The following is a 16,958-nucleotide window of genomic DNA, read 5'->3' on the forward strand; positions in this document are numbered from 1 at the left end:
ACATAAAGCATGATTGGTACCTTCTCAACCCACTGAAAGTGTGGGTAACTGGGGAAAGGGGCAGGGGTGATATTCTATCAAGCATACCTTCTCAACCAGCAGGAGGTATAGGTGATTGGGGGAGAGGGCGGGGACATATAATATAAAGCGTAACTTCTCGGCATCCAACCTTTAATACTATCTGCAAGTTTTACAAGCCCAATAACAGATTCAAATTGAACCCACAAATCCAGAACTCAAAACAGTCTCCAGAAATGACAACAAAAGTAGACAATTTTGTTTCCTTCCATATGTTTGTTCATATTATTTGACACTTTAAATCCAACTTTTCATCTTTTGAAATACAAATATATATGTACAAAGACTGGGATAAAGAAAGCTAAAAGAAAAACAAATAACAGATTGTGGTTATAAAATTGTGACAAATTTAACCTTAAAGACACTGGACACTATTGGAGACACCATCAAAGGCCAGTCTTCTCACTTGGTGTATCTCAACACATGCATAAAATAACAAACCTGTGAATGTTTGAGCTCAATATTGAGTCGTCGAAGTTGCGAGAAAATAATAGGAGGAAAAAAAATGCCCTTGTTGCATAATTGATTTCGAGACCTTTAAATCAAATTCTTAGGTCTCAAAATCAAATTCAAACATTTAGTGAGAAATTACTTCTTTCTCAAAAACTACGTTACTGCAGAGGAAGTTGTTTCTCACAATTTTGTATACTATCAACCTCTCCCCATTACTCAATACCAAGAAAGGTTTTATGCTAACAATTATTTTGAGTGATTACCAATAGTGTCCAGTGACTTTAAGAAAACTAGACTCTTCCAGAGTAAATTGTACATGAATTGGTTACATAAACGCTTGAAACATTTGTTTTTTTCCTGTCCGATGTCCAGTTGCCTGTTCCATTTAATTTTGCAAGACATACGATACATTCTCAAGCATATAATTAATAAAGTCCAATCAGCCGAAAACCTCCAAATGGGAAATCTGATTACGATTGTTATAAAATTTCTAAAGAAGTTATAAATTGTTAGTCAAACCAACTTCTGAACATTTCTAACCATCCAACGCATACTGCTAAAATGAGCTTACCCTTAGATGTTTAGATAACCTTCGATGATGAACATTGATGGTAAGACACTGCTCTAGAATTTCAAGGGTCTTTGGTTGGAATCCCACCCAAGTAATATCCCTGTGACATTTTTTTCACAGAAAAAGGGAAAGTATTGAGTACACAGTGCTAACACATTGGTGTATGTTACAGAATGTTGGTGAGAATTATTTTCTTAAATTTTAGCGAAAAATCTTTTGGCTGCAGGAAGTTATAATGATACTTAGTTAGAAAATATGTTTTTAATATAATATTTAGCTTTTTACACAAACTATTTTTCTTTTTTTGAACTGATATGACGTTACTTAGAAAATATTGCACATAAATTTACAAGTCATTTGTATTTGCTCTTGCTAACAATATTTGTATCTGAATTTATAATCAACATTACATGTTTTTGCTTTATAAAACAAAAGAAGCCAACAAACGTTTGTTACAACAAATCTATGTCACTGTGCAATACATGAAGTACTTCGATCCACCACTTTTGTGTTTGACGTCACAACAGTTCAACACATGCCCTCACTGAGGTTAAGGGAAGATCTCTCAATGGCTAAAAGTTGTGCATTGAACATACACCTGTAATTTGGCAAACACAGAGTTGTGGGGACGTTAACACAATGAACCAAAGGTCAACAAAGCGTTTTACTTTGTTAAACTGGGTCCCCCCCCCCCAAGGGCATTCTTTAGAAAACGGAATAAATACAAGACCAAAACCAAGTCCCCACAACTCTTGTGAGTGAGTATAATATTGGTCTTGACATTTCGGCGAGCCTGCTCTAGTGTCTGTCAGAAGACTGACACAGCTAGTGGATTGAGGGATGTCTCCTGGCTTGTTTAAATTGATTCAGAATTTGTTGTTAAAACGACAAGTAAAGATCGCTCAACCACACAGTTTTCAGAAAGGGGAAAGAGGACTCTGGAGGGTGCTATTGTGACCTGTTTCGGGGGGGGGGGGGGTCGCAATTTGCAAAACAAAACTGAATATACACCAAACGTGTCTTTATGATTAGTTTATCACTAAAATTAGGTCTCAATGTTTCGACTAGGGGACTGACCCAGCAAGATTAATACATCACTTGGTATTACCCAAACCAAATATACATCGGAACCTCACAATGCAATGGCTCAAAACCCAATTCATCTTGTGTTGGTTAAATCATTTGTTACTGTCAGCAAACAGCGCAGTGTAGAACTCTGGCACTGAGAGGCGACTGCGATACTTATAAGCCATGTCCTGTATCTTTTGTCTCCTCTTCACATGGGGTGGAGAATACCTGCAAAATGGATTGAATGGAGATGTTTAATGTTGTTGTTATACATGTAGCAAGCTGAATTCATTATGGCGGGTTGACAAGAAAGGAGTTTGATAATGTACTGGGCCCAATTTCATATAGCCGGTAAGCACAAAAAATTGCTCAGCATGAAATTTATTCCTTGATAAAAACAGGATGACCAACCAAATTTCCATTTGTTGCATATTGCTTGATACTGGTATTCAGATGTTGTTTGCTTATACTGAAAATCAGCGTGGCAATTTGGTTTTTTTGAAGAAATGAAGAAATTTCATACTAAGCAAATTTGTGTGCCTACAGGCTTTATGAAATTGGGCCCTGGTGATGGACAAAGCAGTGGCTATCAGATATAATGAAACCATAGAACAAAAGCCCTTTTCAAACTACTCTATTCACTGGGGACAACACTGGGGAATAATGGCATGCCATTTTATACAATAATCTGCCCCCGTTCTGCCCGGATGGGCATACCTAAGGAATAGACCGTATTGAATATGACGTCACCGTTCAAATATCTGCCCTACAAGATGGCATCTGTGCGCATGTGCGTGTGTGTGTGCGTGCATGTGCCGTAGAATTCAAACCGAGAATGCTGCATGAGGCGTGCTTCATTGATGTACGCATTTGGACGCGCATACAGTTTGACCTACAAGATGGCGACTTTCATAGTAAAAAAGGGTTATTTAATACGGTCTATAGCCACCTCTGATCCAGAGTAGGGGGTCAGCGATAAAATCCCAGGATATTCTTGAAACATGCAGTCGGAATCTTGTGGAATAGGGACCTGGTGGGACAGTGTGAAAGTGGGCTGGGGTAATGGTTGGGTAAAAAAAAGTCCATGTATTCCACAGGGATAAGAGATACACTGTGAAAAGGGCTAAAGTGAAATCGTTCTACTTACGAGTCTGTCTCCATTCGTTTCCTATGGCAAGCATTAATGGCTGTCTGTCTGACCAGCGTCCCGAGGGACCTACGGCTAACCACCATACCGTCCACTAATGGTATGGCCTGGTTCGGTCTGGAAGTAAATCAGTGAAGAAGCAACATTTAGCTTTTTGTTTTTTGGTGGTAATCAAAGCCATGAAAATGGGCCTAGCTTTTTCTTGGTATCCAGTCTCAGTCTCTGACCTTTCAAAAGCATATTATATCTTTTTGAAGGGTTGGAGTAAACTTCAAAACCGCAGCAGAGAAATCACTTGGATGATCCTTTAGATAACCCCTCTGCTTCTACTTCCCAGATTGTATCGTAAAGTTGCATGTCATCCATCGGTAAACGACAGATACAGATTGAACGCCTTCTGTCTGGAAAACCCAGAACACGTTTACAAAATAGAGAGATCGCCATCATTAGGGCTAGATAGGTCAAGTGGTAGAGCATCCGCATGTTTATCCAGAGGTCGGAAGTTCGCTCTGGTAAACTTGTCTATGTTCAACCCCAAAGGAACTTCCCTTGTGGTTTATTACCTCATGCATTTATGACATAATACTATCAGAGGTAGACGGGGGATGAGGCAACATAATGATCAGTTAAAGCAAGTCGCTCCAGCTTACCTGCCATGCATGTGGATCCTAAAGAGACCACTCTTCAAGGGGTGGATGAACATCAGAACTACTACTGGTTCAAGGACGGGCTTCACTTGGCATAAGGTGTCTAGGCCGGTTTGGGTTTCTTCAAGGAGCTCAGCTGAAGGTAAGGCAAAAAATCAACACATGTACTTTTAAAATCACTCTCAAGATGAAGAGTACCTTTAAAGGGTAAAATGATTGGGGCATTCAAAGTTTCTTCAAGATGGCACTTATAAGTGAATCTAATGTACGGTTTGTACAGCAGCAAGGTTGATCTTTTTGTGCAACTCATAATCATAGAAGTTACACCAAAGTTTGTATGAGTAAGATCGGCTGTTGTCAGCTTGGTGTGTATATCCCCTTGTGGGAGGTTGCCGAGTTTCCTTGAAACTTTGCATGCTGGGAGTATACTCAAGTAAGGTTTGTGGTAGCACTATGTGTAAATCTCTTTTGAGTAGTGTTGATTTTGAAAAAGATTGACAACTTAACGCTTCATTCAATATGCTCTGATCCTTTTACGGAGTTCCCTTGACAATAAAAACAAACAGACAAATGGACAAACAGACAAACAGACAAACAGACAAACAAACTCAAGGAACGTCTTCTATACTCACTCAAAGGGAAAGCTTCTCGGTCATCAAAAGTCTCCAACCAGACGATTAAAACCTTGATCTCAGGGCCCACCGTTAACCCCTTCTTGTGTACAGACTTCCTCCCTCTCTCCAAGGAGCTCATTGGGCTGACCTGGGGTGGTGTGCTGGGCGGAGCAGTCTCTGGGGGTAGCTCCAGGGTCAAGGAGCGTAGATTCATAGGGAGTGACTTGCTACTCTTGTGGGTTAGCAACGAGGATGTCTTGGTCACTTCTTCAGAATCAATAGCTGAAATATTTCACAAATTGAGATTAATTTTGACTGACTTTCTCATTCCAAAGTCAGGAACACACCCCAATAACCCCAAAACATTTGAATCTGAGACTTGATTCATGCGTGAATCCTTCCTCAGATTTCTTAGTGTTGATGTCCGTTCAATTTGCAGCTAAAGACGCAGTTGGTAGCCGCTGTCACCTCTCTTAATGTGATGGACTGATGTTACAATCAAGTAGGCTTTTTATTTGATAATTTTTTTACTGGAATTTAGGAGAAATTAATCGTTGGCATTATGCTTTTATCTTGAAATACTGTCTGGTTCATGTCATGTCTCTGGCTAAATTCTTTTAATTTTTAGTTGTGAATTTTTCATGTGTTTTTAGCCTTTACAGGTGCCATGTGCCTTTGTTATTTTAAAACCGTTGGATACTTTCAGTACAGAAAAAAAAATAAAAGCTCACAGATTTACAAATAACTTACAGGGTCTACAGAAGGTAATGGTGAAAAACTTCTCTTGAAATATTATTCCATGAGATGCTTTACTTTTTGAGAAAACATTAAAACAATTATCAATTCTCGATATCGAGAATTATGGATTTACTATAAACACATGTCATGACACGGCGAAACGTGCGTAAACAAGGGTGGGTTTTCTCGTTATTTTCTCCCGACTCCGATGACCGATTGAGCCTAAATTGTTATTTTATATATAAGTTGTGATACACGAAGTGTGGGCCTTGGACAATACTGTTTACCGAAAGTGTCCAATGGCTTTAAGATATTTTATGCGACATACTTGCTGTTTTGTAACCAAATCAATAAATATAAACAAATAATGAATCACAGATTCCTCAATGCGCCTAACAATAAAAACTAACAGGCAAAAACAAGACCAATTAAAATAGGCTAAATACTATTAAACCCCCCCAAAAACGGCATAAAAAAGATTCAATAATGCAAACAAAAGTAGATACAAATTTAAAACATTAGAAACAACAAACCTAGATATATATACACAGGGCCTAGACCCATAAAAATGGAAATCTTAAAAAATACAATACATATACATTGAACCAGGAGCAATTAGCAAATGTAAAAAAGGGTTTAGTGACTAAAAAGATTCAACAATGCACACAAAACTAGATTTCAATTTCAATTTCAATTTCAATTTCTTATTCACATCACAGTAAAAACATGAAAAATGCCTTCCAGTGTGCATCAATAGACAATGATAAAAAACACAGATTTTTAAACAATAAATATAAACTGCAGGATACAAATTGTAGGAAGAATAAGATCAAACTAACCGTCTCCAGTTGAATGCCTTCTGTTTCCATGGCCAGCATGTCTAACACTAGGAACTACAAATGCTATCTCGGACATGACATCAGCGTGGTATAGAACGTGGGTTTCTCCGTTATAAAGACTGCCACCATGTGATTCCGATGACTGTGCTAGAGGATCTGCAAAAAGGAGAGAAACAACACCATACAGTGAGGAACCTTACTGCGGGCGACTCAAGATGCTCATTGATTTAAGACGTGTACATGTTTTTTGAAATACTGTTTAAAAGGTAGGGTCATAGATTGGTAAACATTAAACTTGTATGTGGGATAACGAAAATTATTTGTGTTTAACCCATACGCTGATGTTTTATAAGCACTGTATACTCGATGCGTTCCTAGAGTCATGTGAACCCACTCCCCCCCCCCCCAACAAACACTTGACTCAGCGGGATTTACACACAACACATTTGTGTCCTTTAGCAAGACCTTTAACCATAATTGCTTTTAACCGTTTGATTTAAAATGTATGGTTAGAAAGATGTTGTAAAAGTAGAATACAATGATCTACACAAATATGCCTCGAAATTGCGTGGTTTCCTTTTACCTCGTCGACTAAACACGGTCGGCCATTTATGGGAGTCAAATGGCCGACCGTGTTAGTTCGCAAAGTAAAAGAAAAACCATGCAATTTTGAGGCAAATTTGTGTGGATCATTGTATTCTACTTTTGAAGTAACTATTATAACCATATGCATTTTTTTAACAAACGGTTTCTAATGCTTTCAACGAATAACTCATCCGATCCAAGGCAACGTGTTCCTTTAAATGCAATTTTGTGAGGGTTGAGATTGTATTAGGTAGGATTAACCCCTTAGCGCTTTTATAAGCAGTCTTGAAAATGATTTATGAAGTATGACTGATGAACAAGGATAATGCTATAAAGTGCCTTGATCTACATTTGTAGTTACTACAATATATCCTTTGGATAAAAAACCTATTATTCCTTTTTTTTTAAAAGAAATATGAACAAAACTAGTGGATACCTTCTGTGCTTTCATCTGATGTGCCATCCTTCTCCTTAGCGCATGTCATTTTCCAGCTCGTAGCCACATTCCCTGTCCAACCAGCATGCTTATGAACATCAACTGGCCATCCAAGAAGACCTAAGAACTCTAAGAACTGTGGCTGCACATTACATCTGTCAGTCTGTGGAATAGATAAGTCCCATTTGAATCAAGTCTAGATATTCCTGTGTTGTAAATGTTACTCTCCCACACTGTCTCCAATGTTTGATTCACATCATGGCAGTAGAACTTTGCTCGAATTGCAAACAAACAGGTTATCCAAATTGCCATTTCATATGCGTCTATAATGGAATTATTGCACAAAGCACTTGATGACATTTATGGGCATTTCTGAAAAAAGCAACTCCTGCCAATAGATCTCCAATAGTTTAAAAAGTTAATTGGCAATTGTAAAATTGCAAGTGTAAGTTTGAGTTTCGAAGAGTCTTCCTTAAGTGTCAAGACACTGTTAAACTGTGCTGCGTCCTAGGGATGGGACGTAAAGCGGTTGGTCCTGTGTGTTGAGTAAAGACAATGGGTTCGCCACAGTGTTCCTAGTCTGATCTGCAGGTTATTGTGCCACAGCACCTTGCAAACTACAAAAGATTAGGTCTTATACTTCAAAAAGTAGCTCCGCATACCTTGCAGAAAACAACCTGAGTGCTTTGATGCGCGCCTAGGGGTGTGATAAAGCGATATATTAGAACCTTGTATTAATGTTGTGATAAAATTATTTAACTTTAATACTTTCTTGATATTTCTTGGCAATGATAGTACAGACCAAGTAGACTTACCACATTATGAATGATTTCCTCTGCACTAGACTGTCCAGCCTTCACATAAAAGACGAATGCAGTGTCGTACGTGCGGCTGGGTATAGCGTCTAGAAGGTTCAGATCACTGGCAAAACTACCAAGGGTGCTATCAAGTGCAACTACTGCAGGTGGGATTGGGGTGTTTGAAGTCTCCTAAGTTAAGATAAAATACAAACAGATGTTTAATGAGTACTGTGTATTCCATGCTTTCTGAAACATACAGAAAGAAATCCATAGCATCTTGGATGGGATCATAAGGTAGGGCCTTACACATTCTGCTGCAAATATTTCACTGCTACAATCCCGGCCGTAAATCGTTGGGTCCCTTTAGCTGTGACTGTGAGAGGAAAACATAGAGTTATATAAAAGAACTAGAGGGCGCACTGGCCTAAATGCACGCCGCGGCATGCGCGCATGTGACCATTTTCTAAGTTGACAAAACAGCATTGCTCAGCATGTGTTGTGCGGCCATTTTGTAAGTTGACAAAACAGCTTCGCGTCAGCGTTCAATAAACACAAACTCCAACGTGTACTTCATATTCAACGCGCATACAGAATGGCGCACGTGTCTCCTTGCGGTTCCGTCATGTGCAAGCAGCATCACCAGTGTGCCATCTAGTTCTTATATATAACTCTATGGAGGAAAACAACAATTTGGGACCCACCTTGAGAGAGTCTAGACTCAGGTATCCCATGTGAGATAGAATGAGTCTGGCCGAGCTGAACTCACGACATGGATTAGGTGGCTTGCATTCCGTCCGCGCATTGGGGAAGCCCCCTCGCTCAATCTCCTCCCTCGCCGTCTCACAGACGAACTTCTCATACTCTGTCTGCTCATCAATCAGATGCTCTAGTTTCTGGTGGTCTGATCTTGTCACGTCAGATTCAATGTCTTCTAAGGATGGGATGCTCTGATCACTACAGTCAAGAAGAAAGTAGTTTAAACATAAGGCGGTGAATCGGAAAGAAAAACGTTACTTCCTTTCTATTTTACGATTCAAATGGCTAGAACATCAGGAGCATTAATAAGAATTGAATCTACTATTTGGTTTTTACTGTAAACTCAATTCTGTGAAAAAAAATCACAGGGTTAATACTGAAGTGGGATTCGAACCCACAACCTTAGACATTCTAGACCACCGAGATTGACTGGTAGTTAAAGGCAGTTTGAATCCTTTGTTTTAGCAGCGGGTTAACGCACAAAAAACTTAGTCAGTGTTCACTTTGAAGTGCTCTGAAGAGCCAGTGTGGTCCCATTTTCTTTTCAGACACACCGCTCCTCCCAAAATAGATTTTTACATAGTTGTACCCTTAAGTTTACAAGTTAATAGTTTCTCCTAAAGACTGACTGCATAATACAAAATAAAAAACCCAGATAACATGCACTCCAAAAGAAAAAGACGGAATCTGAGGTCATTCTTACGCTTGAGTGAGAGGAATTTTATCCACAGTTTCTGGGAAGTGACGTGAGGTGATTTCATGGTGAGTGCCCACATTGTCATCTGGTTCCGGTCTGTTGATGGTCGTCAGACGGAATGACGTGTCCGTCTGTACAAATAATCAAAATGGATAGAGATTAGAAGATGAACTAGATTGGCAAAAGCACCAAAGAAAAAAACCCACCAAAGATGTAAGATCTTTATTAAGGATATCAATTTAAATATTTAAATTCTAAAAAGAATTCTTGGTCGACTATTCATAGAGTCAAAGACAAATGATACTAAGTTTTATCCAAGACAATAAAGACTAGTTGCACAGGGTATAGACCGTATTGAATAACCCCTTTGCTGCTATGAAAGTCGCCATCTTGTTGGGCAAACCAAATGCAAGTGTACATCAAAGAAACACGCAGCACGCAGCGTTCCCGGTTTGATTTCTACGGCACAAGCACACGCACACGCTCGCAGACGCCATCTATTTGAACGGTGATGTCATATTCAATACGGTCTATACAGTAAAGCACATAAAATATAGGAGTCAAAGTGACCTTCTGATTTGTGAATTTCTAGAAATGCATATGTCTGATGTACTGACATTTACAGACACTTACACACACTGTGGTCTAGTGGTTGGACTACAGGACTTGCAATCACAAGGTTGTGGGTTCAAATCCTACCAAGCTAACCACTGATTTCACAATGACTGAAATAAGCATTGTCGTCTAGTTACTGAATCAAAATGTCTTGATTTGTGTAATTCATAATCTAAGAGGTTCAACCAATGTTTGTATGAGAGAGATTTGTTGGTTGCCAGCTTGGCATTTACATCCCCTGTTTGTGGGAGTTTGCCAAGTTCCCTTGACAGTAACATCATCTAAACAAACAAACCAACGCTGTACAATATTTTATTGTGCAAAATGACTCTTAAAAAAGGCACATGGAGTGAAGAGATGACACATCTAGGCACAATTTCATAAAGCCTGAAAGCACAAAAATTTTGCTTAGGATGAAATTTTTTCCTTAGTAAAAAACAGGTTTACCAACCAAATATCAATTTGTTACATACTGCTTGATACTGGTATTAAGCTGTTGTTTGCTTATACTGAAATCATGTGGCAATTTGGTCAGTAATCTTGTTTTTATTGAGGAAGAAATTTCATGCCTAGCAAATTTTTGTGGTTAAAGGCTTTATAATTTGGGGCCCGATTGCTAGGTTGCTACCTGTTTACCTTATCTTTCTTAGAGCAGTGTCGTAGCTGCATGGTCCACACATGCCGGCCTGTAGGGCACCGTACAATGGAGGTAACTGTTGGCAATATCTCATCTGTAAAACGAAAGGAAATTTATTTATAATCCCATCCAGTGTACAAAGCAATGATAATAATATGTGTCTCGCTTATGGACACAAGTGTCAAGACCAGGGCTCAATTTCATGGCTCTGCTTACCGTAAGCTAAGAATCGGCGTTTGCTGAAGCAGGGAATTCTGCGCTTACATCAAGCGTAATTCACGGGTTAGCAGGGAATTTTGGCTAGTGCACAGGCATACTCCACATTACTAGCAGACTATGCTTACAAAGCTAGCGCAGAAATTCAGCGCTTGCACGTTAGCGGAGAATGACGATCGTAAGAGCAGAATTTGGCAATAAGCAGAGCAATGAAGTTTGGCCCCGGATTCAAACCCACGCTCTGCTAATAAAAAACACCAGACCTTGGAGGCAGTCCATAGCACCTGACCTGGACACCCCACTTTGCAATATTAATAATAATAATGATAATGCATTTATAATGCGCCATCTGTCTAGTGTTTATGACCCTATTCCAAAGCGCAGAACAAAAAACAATACATATACAACAAAAAAGAAATATAGAATACAATAAAAAATTATACAATGAATAACCTACTGTCAAGACATGTAATGAGCTAAGTGTATGAGAATTTAAATAAATGAGTTTTCAGCAATATTAAAGCCATTGGACACTTTCGGTAAACAATATTGTCCAAGGCTCACACTTCGTGTACCACAACTTATATATAAAATAACAAACCTGTGAAAACTTAGGCTCAATCGGTCATCGGAATCTGGAGAAAATAATGGGAAAACCCAACCTTGTTTCCCCACGTTTCGCCGTGTCATGACATGTGTTTAAAATAAATCCGTAATTCTCACTATCGAGATTTGATATTGTTTTAATGTTTCTCAAAAAGTAAAGCATTTCATGGAATAATATTTCAAGAGAAGTCTTTCACCATTATCTTCTGTAAGTCCTGTAAGTTATTTGTAAATCTGTGAACTTTTTTTTTTTCTGTACCGAAAGTGTATAATGGCTTTAAGAGTGAAATGCTACCTACCACTGTTATCTGTAATTGGTCTCTCCAGTACAGCCACCAGGGTGGTGTTCTCAAGTACAAAGTACCTGAAGGTCGGTTGTTGCTGCAGGTGGTAGCTGTTAGCGGACATGCTGTACTTGAGTAATGACTCCTCATCAAGGAGTGATCCTATGGAGGCTGGACCACAGGGATTAGGGAAGCAACCCTGGAGAGAAAGGTTTAGAAGGTAGGTGACGCTCATAAGCATTAATGGACCCTTCCAATGAAATATGCTAATCACATTCACGCATGCGTACAGACCCTGTTGGTTGGCAAACGCCATAGAGTTGTGCACTAAGCAGACGCGCAATCGCGTCTGCGTCGTGCACCCATTATCCGTGTACAAAACAGCGCGAAGTTCCCTCATTTTGCCAACCAAAACGTTAGATGAGAATTATTCACATTTGAATGTTCACATAATGTTAATAATTATTCTTGGGGATTGTAAGACATCATTTGAAAAATACTCATGTGCTACCAAAGTGGTCCTGCAAGTAGTTTGCCTCCAAGCTGCCAGCAAAAGTTGCCTTACAAGTGTGACAAGGCCCCAGGTTCTGACCCCAAGGAAGAATTACAAAAACAAAAATATGATTGAAACAAACCTGTTATTTGTTTAGCACGCAGATACCCCCAATTTCTGAGAAAGCGGTAAACATACTTGAGTGAATATATATTTGGTTTGCGGTAACACCATGTGTGTATCTATTCAATTAAATTCAATTCAATATACATTTATTTCCACAAAACATTTCCACAATATTATAGTAATACATACAGGTATATATAAACGATAAGAAAAAAAATAATAAACTGGCGGAAAACGCGTGGAGGCAAGGCCCAAAATAAGCCAGGTAGCTTGTAGCGGCTTGCCTTTACATAACAAAATAGATAAACTAAAGGTAGAGTTTGTTCTAAGAGAACTGTCTTGCTTAATTCTACTACACCGCGGAGTAGATTGTTCGGATGTTTGGGAGACTTCTCAGTTCTGAAAAGAACTGTCCTGCTTATTAAACAGCCAATAAAGGATGATCTCAAATACATAGATATTACAGTTTTCTAACAGCTGCAGTTCATCCAAGAAACATAACAAATATAACGAGTCTCTTACCTCACGTTAAAACATGGTAAAAATGGGTTTTTCTCCAGAACGCTCCAAGCCAAATTTCTGAAAAACGTGGGGTCAAACAAGCCCGCGCGACAAAGGAATCGTGACGTCAGTGGCGGCTATTTGGTGTGGAAATGCCAAAGCTGGAGAACTGTGTTCAAAACCAATAGGGGATAATCGTCACTGGCGTCCAGGGTCAGTATAATAGATAAGCCGTTTTTGACTCTCGGCTGAGAAAGCCTCGCGGCCGGGTGCATTTTTGACTCGAGTTCTTTATTACTAAATGCAGCTTTTGAGAGTATAATGGTTATTAACCGGTATCTGCGATGTCTATTTGGCCATAAAAAGGTAATAGTTGACATATTGAGATCATCCTTTATTGGCTCTTTAACTATTACCCGGGCGGATGGTAAAGAAATAGGCTGGGACTCCTACTTTAGCTTATAGGATCGTAATTAACTGTACTTCTTCGGAGTCAGTTCTTGGGTTGGTCTCAACGCTTCGACTAGCTTGCTCTAGTCACCGTCAGGAGACGTCAGGATACTTGAGTGAGTTAACAATGGCGATTTTGTAGAATTGGTTCATGAGATTGAACAAATACTCTCAAAGACCATAATCTACATGTACCTGGCAAGAAGTCATACACATGGTGTACCGCAAACCAATTATACATTGATACCTCACCATGCAATGCCTCAAACCCAAAATACTCTGTAACAATGAAGTTCTTACCACATGATAGAGAATGCAAGCCAGCAATCCTTCTGCTGCATCCTTAACTCTCATAGAGGCCGGCTTTAATTCCTTGTCCTGCTTGAACACTGGCGCTACAGACGCCTTGCGCTGTGACTTTGTGCCTGATATCCCTAGCTCTACAACCTCCAGAACGCACTGCAGACATTCCTTCAAAATTGTAATATAACAAAAAGATAAGCTATGTAGGATGGAGTTGTTAAGTGATCAAACTTGTAAAAAAACACAACATTGAGAATCAAAAACAGAGCTGGTTAGTCAAATGTTAGTGTCTTTTTAATTTTATTTATTTTGTCTAATTTAACCAGGGAACCCCATCAGTTCAGAACTGTTCTCCATGGGCGCCCTGGTGTTAAAGGAACGTTACAGAATTGGTAAGAAACAAAAATCGGGAAGATCACAGATTTACATAAAACTTACACGGTCTAATGATGATGATGGTAGAAAACATCCCTTGAAATATTTCTGTCTAAAATTTCATATTTGATGAGAAATAAATAGTCTAGTGTCGCGTTTGGAGTTTATCGCTCGGTGAGCTTTTTATTCATTTTTTGTTTTGGCATCAATGCAATACAAAATTTGTAATCTTTTTTCACGATTCTCTCGTGATCCAGATGGCCGATCGATCTCAAACTTCTACAGGTTTGTCAGTTTATGTATATGGTGGATTACATAAAGTGCTTACACTGCCAGCAACTGTTTTGCCTGCAAAATAAATTCTGTAATGTTCCTTTAAAAAGTAGCCACTTTAAAAATATGTCTTTGGGGGAATTCTAGCAACAAAAATATGGCATTAATGTCATATTTTTTTGTCAGGATTAATTTGATTGCTTAGAGCCTTTAGTTACTGGAATAAAGGACTTTGTGCGCCAAGAAGAAGGGTGTAGAACTGTACACCCTTATGTTAGTTCAAGCACACGATGATGTACTGCAGTTGTTTCAAATCGAAATATTTTATTTTCAAAGCAAAGTGAATTTCTTGAAGAAAGTTTTTTGCTGAAAAATGGAACTCAAATTATTCTACTGGTCTAAATTTAAAATTCTGAAATCACTAGTTTCAAAGTCTTACCTTATCCTTGAGGAGATCTTCATGTTCAATCAGCCAGACAGTCAAACAATGAAATGCAGCTACAATAATGGAATGTAGATCTCTGGAATGATACATGGACGGTCTGCTACACTGGTACACAATGTGATCACAGATCCACTTTACAGCTCGCTTGCATTCCAATGAATCTGCAAATAATTTAGGGGCATTGTTTTAATAATTTGGGAGGCCAAATCATCCTTACTTGCAGATAAGAAGCTGAATAGACCGATCCATTAAGCTCCGCCCCATTGCGCTTTGACCAATCACAACGCAACGAAGGTCAACACTAAGGTCTGACATGCATGCGCGTATGCTTTGCGCGCGCGACAGACTTATGCAGAAAGGCATTGGAGAGCCCCACATGTTCTTGCTCACACATGCGTCGTGGGCGGAGCCTACTGGATCGGTCTATTGAGAAGGTAGAGGCTACATTATTTGCAAGCCAGAAGCATGAAAGGGCCAGCCACATCTACCTCTATATGCCCACGGAAAACAGCCAGAGATTGAAAGTGTAAGATATTTCTGGAAGGAGGAAGACCGGAGGGTCTGGATAAAAAACGCTCACGGCATAAGAGAGACCAAACACACAACTCTATTCACATATGGCCCAAGCTGGAAATCGAACCAGGGACACAGTGGTGCAAGACGAGTGTTTTACGCCCTAGCCACCCAAGCCATCTGCATGTGTTAATTAATAACTTCTTGTGGCTCAATTATCTGTTATTTTTTATGCTCTGGCAAAGTAATGTATCCACTCATGAACTAAAAACACAGTTCCTTTCGATAAAGCAGAAAGGCATTAGGCTTGTAGGTATCAACTGTTGATGATGATCGTATGGTCAGTGGTAAATGGTTTACTCGACTCTTAGGGATGATTTGACCAGGGCCCAGTTTCATAGAGCTGCTTAAACACACAAAACATTCATGCTTAGCTGAATTAGGTTACCAGTCAAAGTACCATGTCATATGTTCAATTTGTGACAGGTATCCTGCCAATTTGTTTTGCTCAGCAGAAATTTGTTAAGCAATGTGTAACAATGTTTTGTGCTCAAGCAACTCTGTATAATTGGGCCCAGTAATGGCCTGGTTTGACCATAGACATTCCCTTGATGGTAAATGGGTGGCAATACAATCCAAAAGATAGACGGGCGACATATCATTCAGAATGTTTTAGAGGTAGAGCAGGGTTTCACTGTTACCGTCACTACTGTATTCTAACCTTGTATCTTGATCTTGACTTTAGCTAGTCCAGCCAGGAGTTCCAGAGCTGCTAAGGCGACTGTGTAATCAGTACTCCATGCTGACATCAGCCTCTGACACACCAAGTGACAGCAACGTACAAAGATGATCCAAGCTGAATCTACACAAATGAAGGATAACAAAAAAAGATACCATCAAAATTCAAACGGCCTTAGTTGTACAAATAGTCATTGAAAATCAAGCTAATGAGGCAAATATTAATAGATGTTAAATTTGCATCGGGCATAAGTAGTATTCTTTTTGGTTTTTACCCATATACAACGATGTGTGTTTAGCACTGTATACAAGGCAAATATTAAACCTAGGGGGGTCGAAACTTCAGGCCATTAACTATGTTTGACATTTATACCATAGGACCTTTTGGTTGATGAGCAGTTTGCAACACCTAATTCCATTTTCACAACTTAATTTTTGTATACCTCATCTCAGGGGTCGAAATTGCCACTAGCCCGCTAGCCCGGGACTACCAGATTTACAGCCGGGCTACTGATTTTTCCAGTTTGATAGCCCGACGGGCTAGTGGAAAAATAATGAAAAAATCATCATCACAAACAATAAAGAACTATGTTATTGGTGTGTTGTAAAGTTTGAGCCGTGACGCGAGACATAATGTGTCTTTCGGGCTACCAAAATCTAATCAGGGCTACTAAAAATTATTGGTCACTAGCCCTGCTGACTACCATGGAAATACACTTAATTTCGACCCCTGCATCTAGTCATAACCCAGCCAATCCCAAGCTGGCTGATCTCATACAGCTGAAACCAACCAAATTATTCCTGTTCAGCTATGTTTTAACAAAAAATCCCTGAAGGTTGCTTACCTGATCTACCAGTGATAGAGCTGCGAGAGGATGTCCTACTCCCAGTACCACTAGCACGCTTGTCATCAATCTCACTATCCCTGTAAAAACTATCGGTGTTATGGCATTA

General features: G+C 39.3%; 1 protein-coding gene across 4 annotated transcripts in view; it reads right to left on the reverse strand.

The window, feature by feature from the left end:
* Positions 1-298: 298 nt before the first annotated feature.
* LOC139945757 (ral GTPase-activating protein subunit beta-like) overlaps positions 299-16,958 on the reverse strand; it is a 33,760-nt gene continuing 17,100 nt past the window's right edge. For 3 of the 4 annotated variants that reach the window (XM_071943175.1, XM_071943184.1, XM_071943156.1), the window contains exons 12-26: positions 16,850-16,938; positions 15,988-16,128; positions 14,748-14,914; positions 13,658-13,828; positions 11,803-11,986; positions 10,681-10,775; positions 9,436-9,560; positions 8,678-8,930; positions 7,992-8,165; positions 7,177-7,339; positions 6,156-6,311; positions 4,597-4,860; positions 3,968-4,100; positions 3,318-3,434; positions 299-2,398 (exon numbers count right to left, since the gene is read on the reverse strand). In XM_071943175.1, coding sequence (XP_071799276.1) covers positions 2,281-2,398; positions 3,318-3,434; positions 3,968-4,100; positions 4,597-4,860; positions 6,156-6,311; positions 7,177-7,339; positions 7,992-8,165; positions 8,678-8,930; positions 9,436-9,560; positions 10,681-10,775; positions 11,803-11,986; positions 13,658-13,828; positions 14,748-14,914; positions 15,988-16,128; positions 16,850-16,938 — 2,350 coding nt within the window. In that variant the 3' untranslated portion in view covers positions 299-2,280. The remainder of the gene's footprint in view (positions 2,399-3,317; positions 3,435-3,967; positions 4,101-4,596; positions 4,861-6,155; positions 6,312-7,176; positions 7,340-7,991; positions 8,166-8,677; positions 8,931-9,435; positions 9,561-10,680; positions 10,776-11,802; positions 11,987-13,657; positions 13,829-14,747; positions 14,915-15,987; positions 16,129-16,849; positions 16,939-16,958) is intronic. The other variant, XM_071943166.1, reaches the window with a different exon arrangement.

This window comes from Asterias amurensis, chromosome 1, assembly GCF_032118995.1.
Source record: "Asterias amurensis chromosome 1, ASM3211899v1".
NCBI classification, from domain to species: Eukaryota; Metazoa; Echinodermata; class Asteroidea; order Forcipulatida; family Asteriidae; genus Asterias; species Asterias amurensis.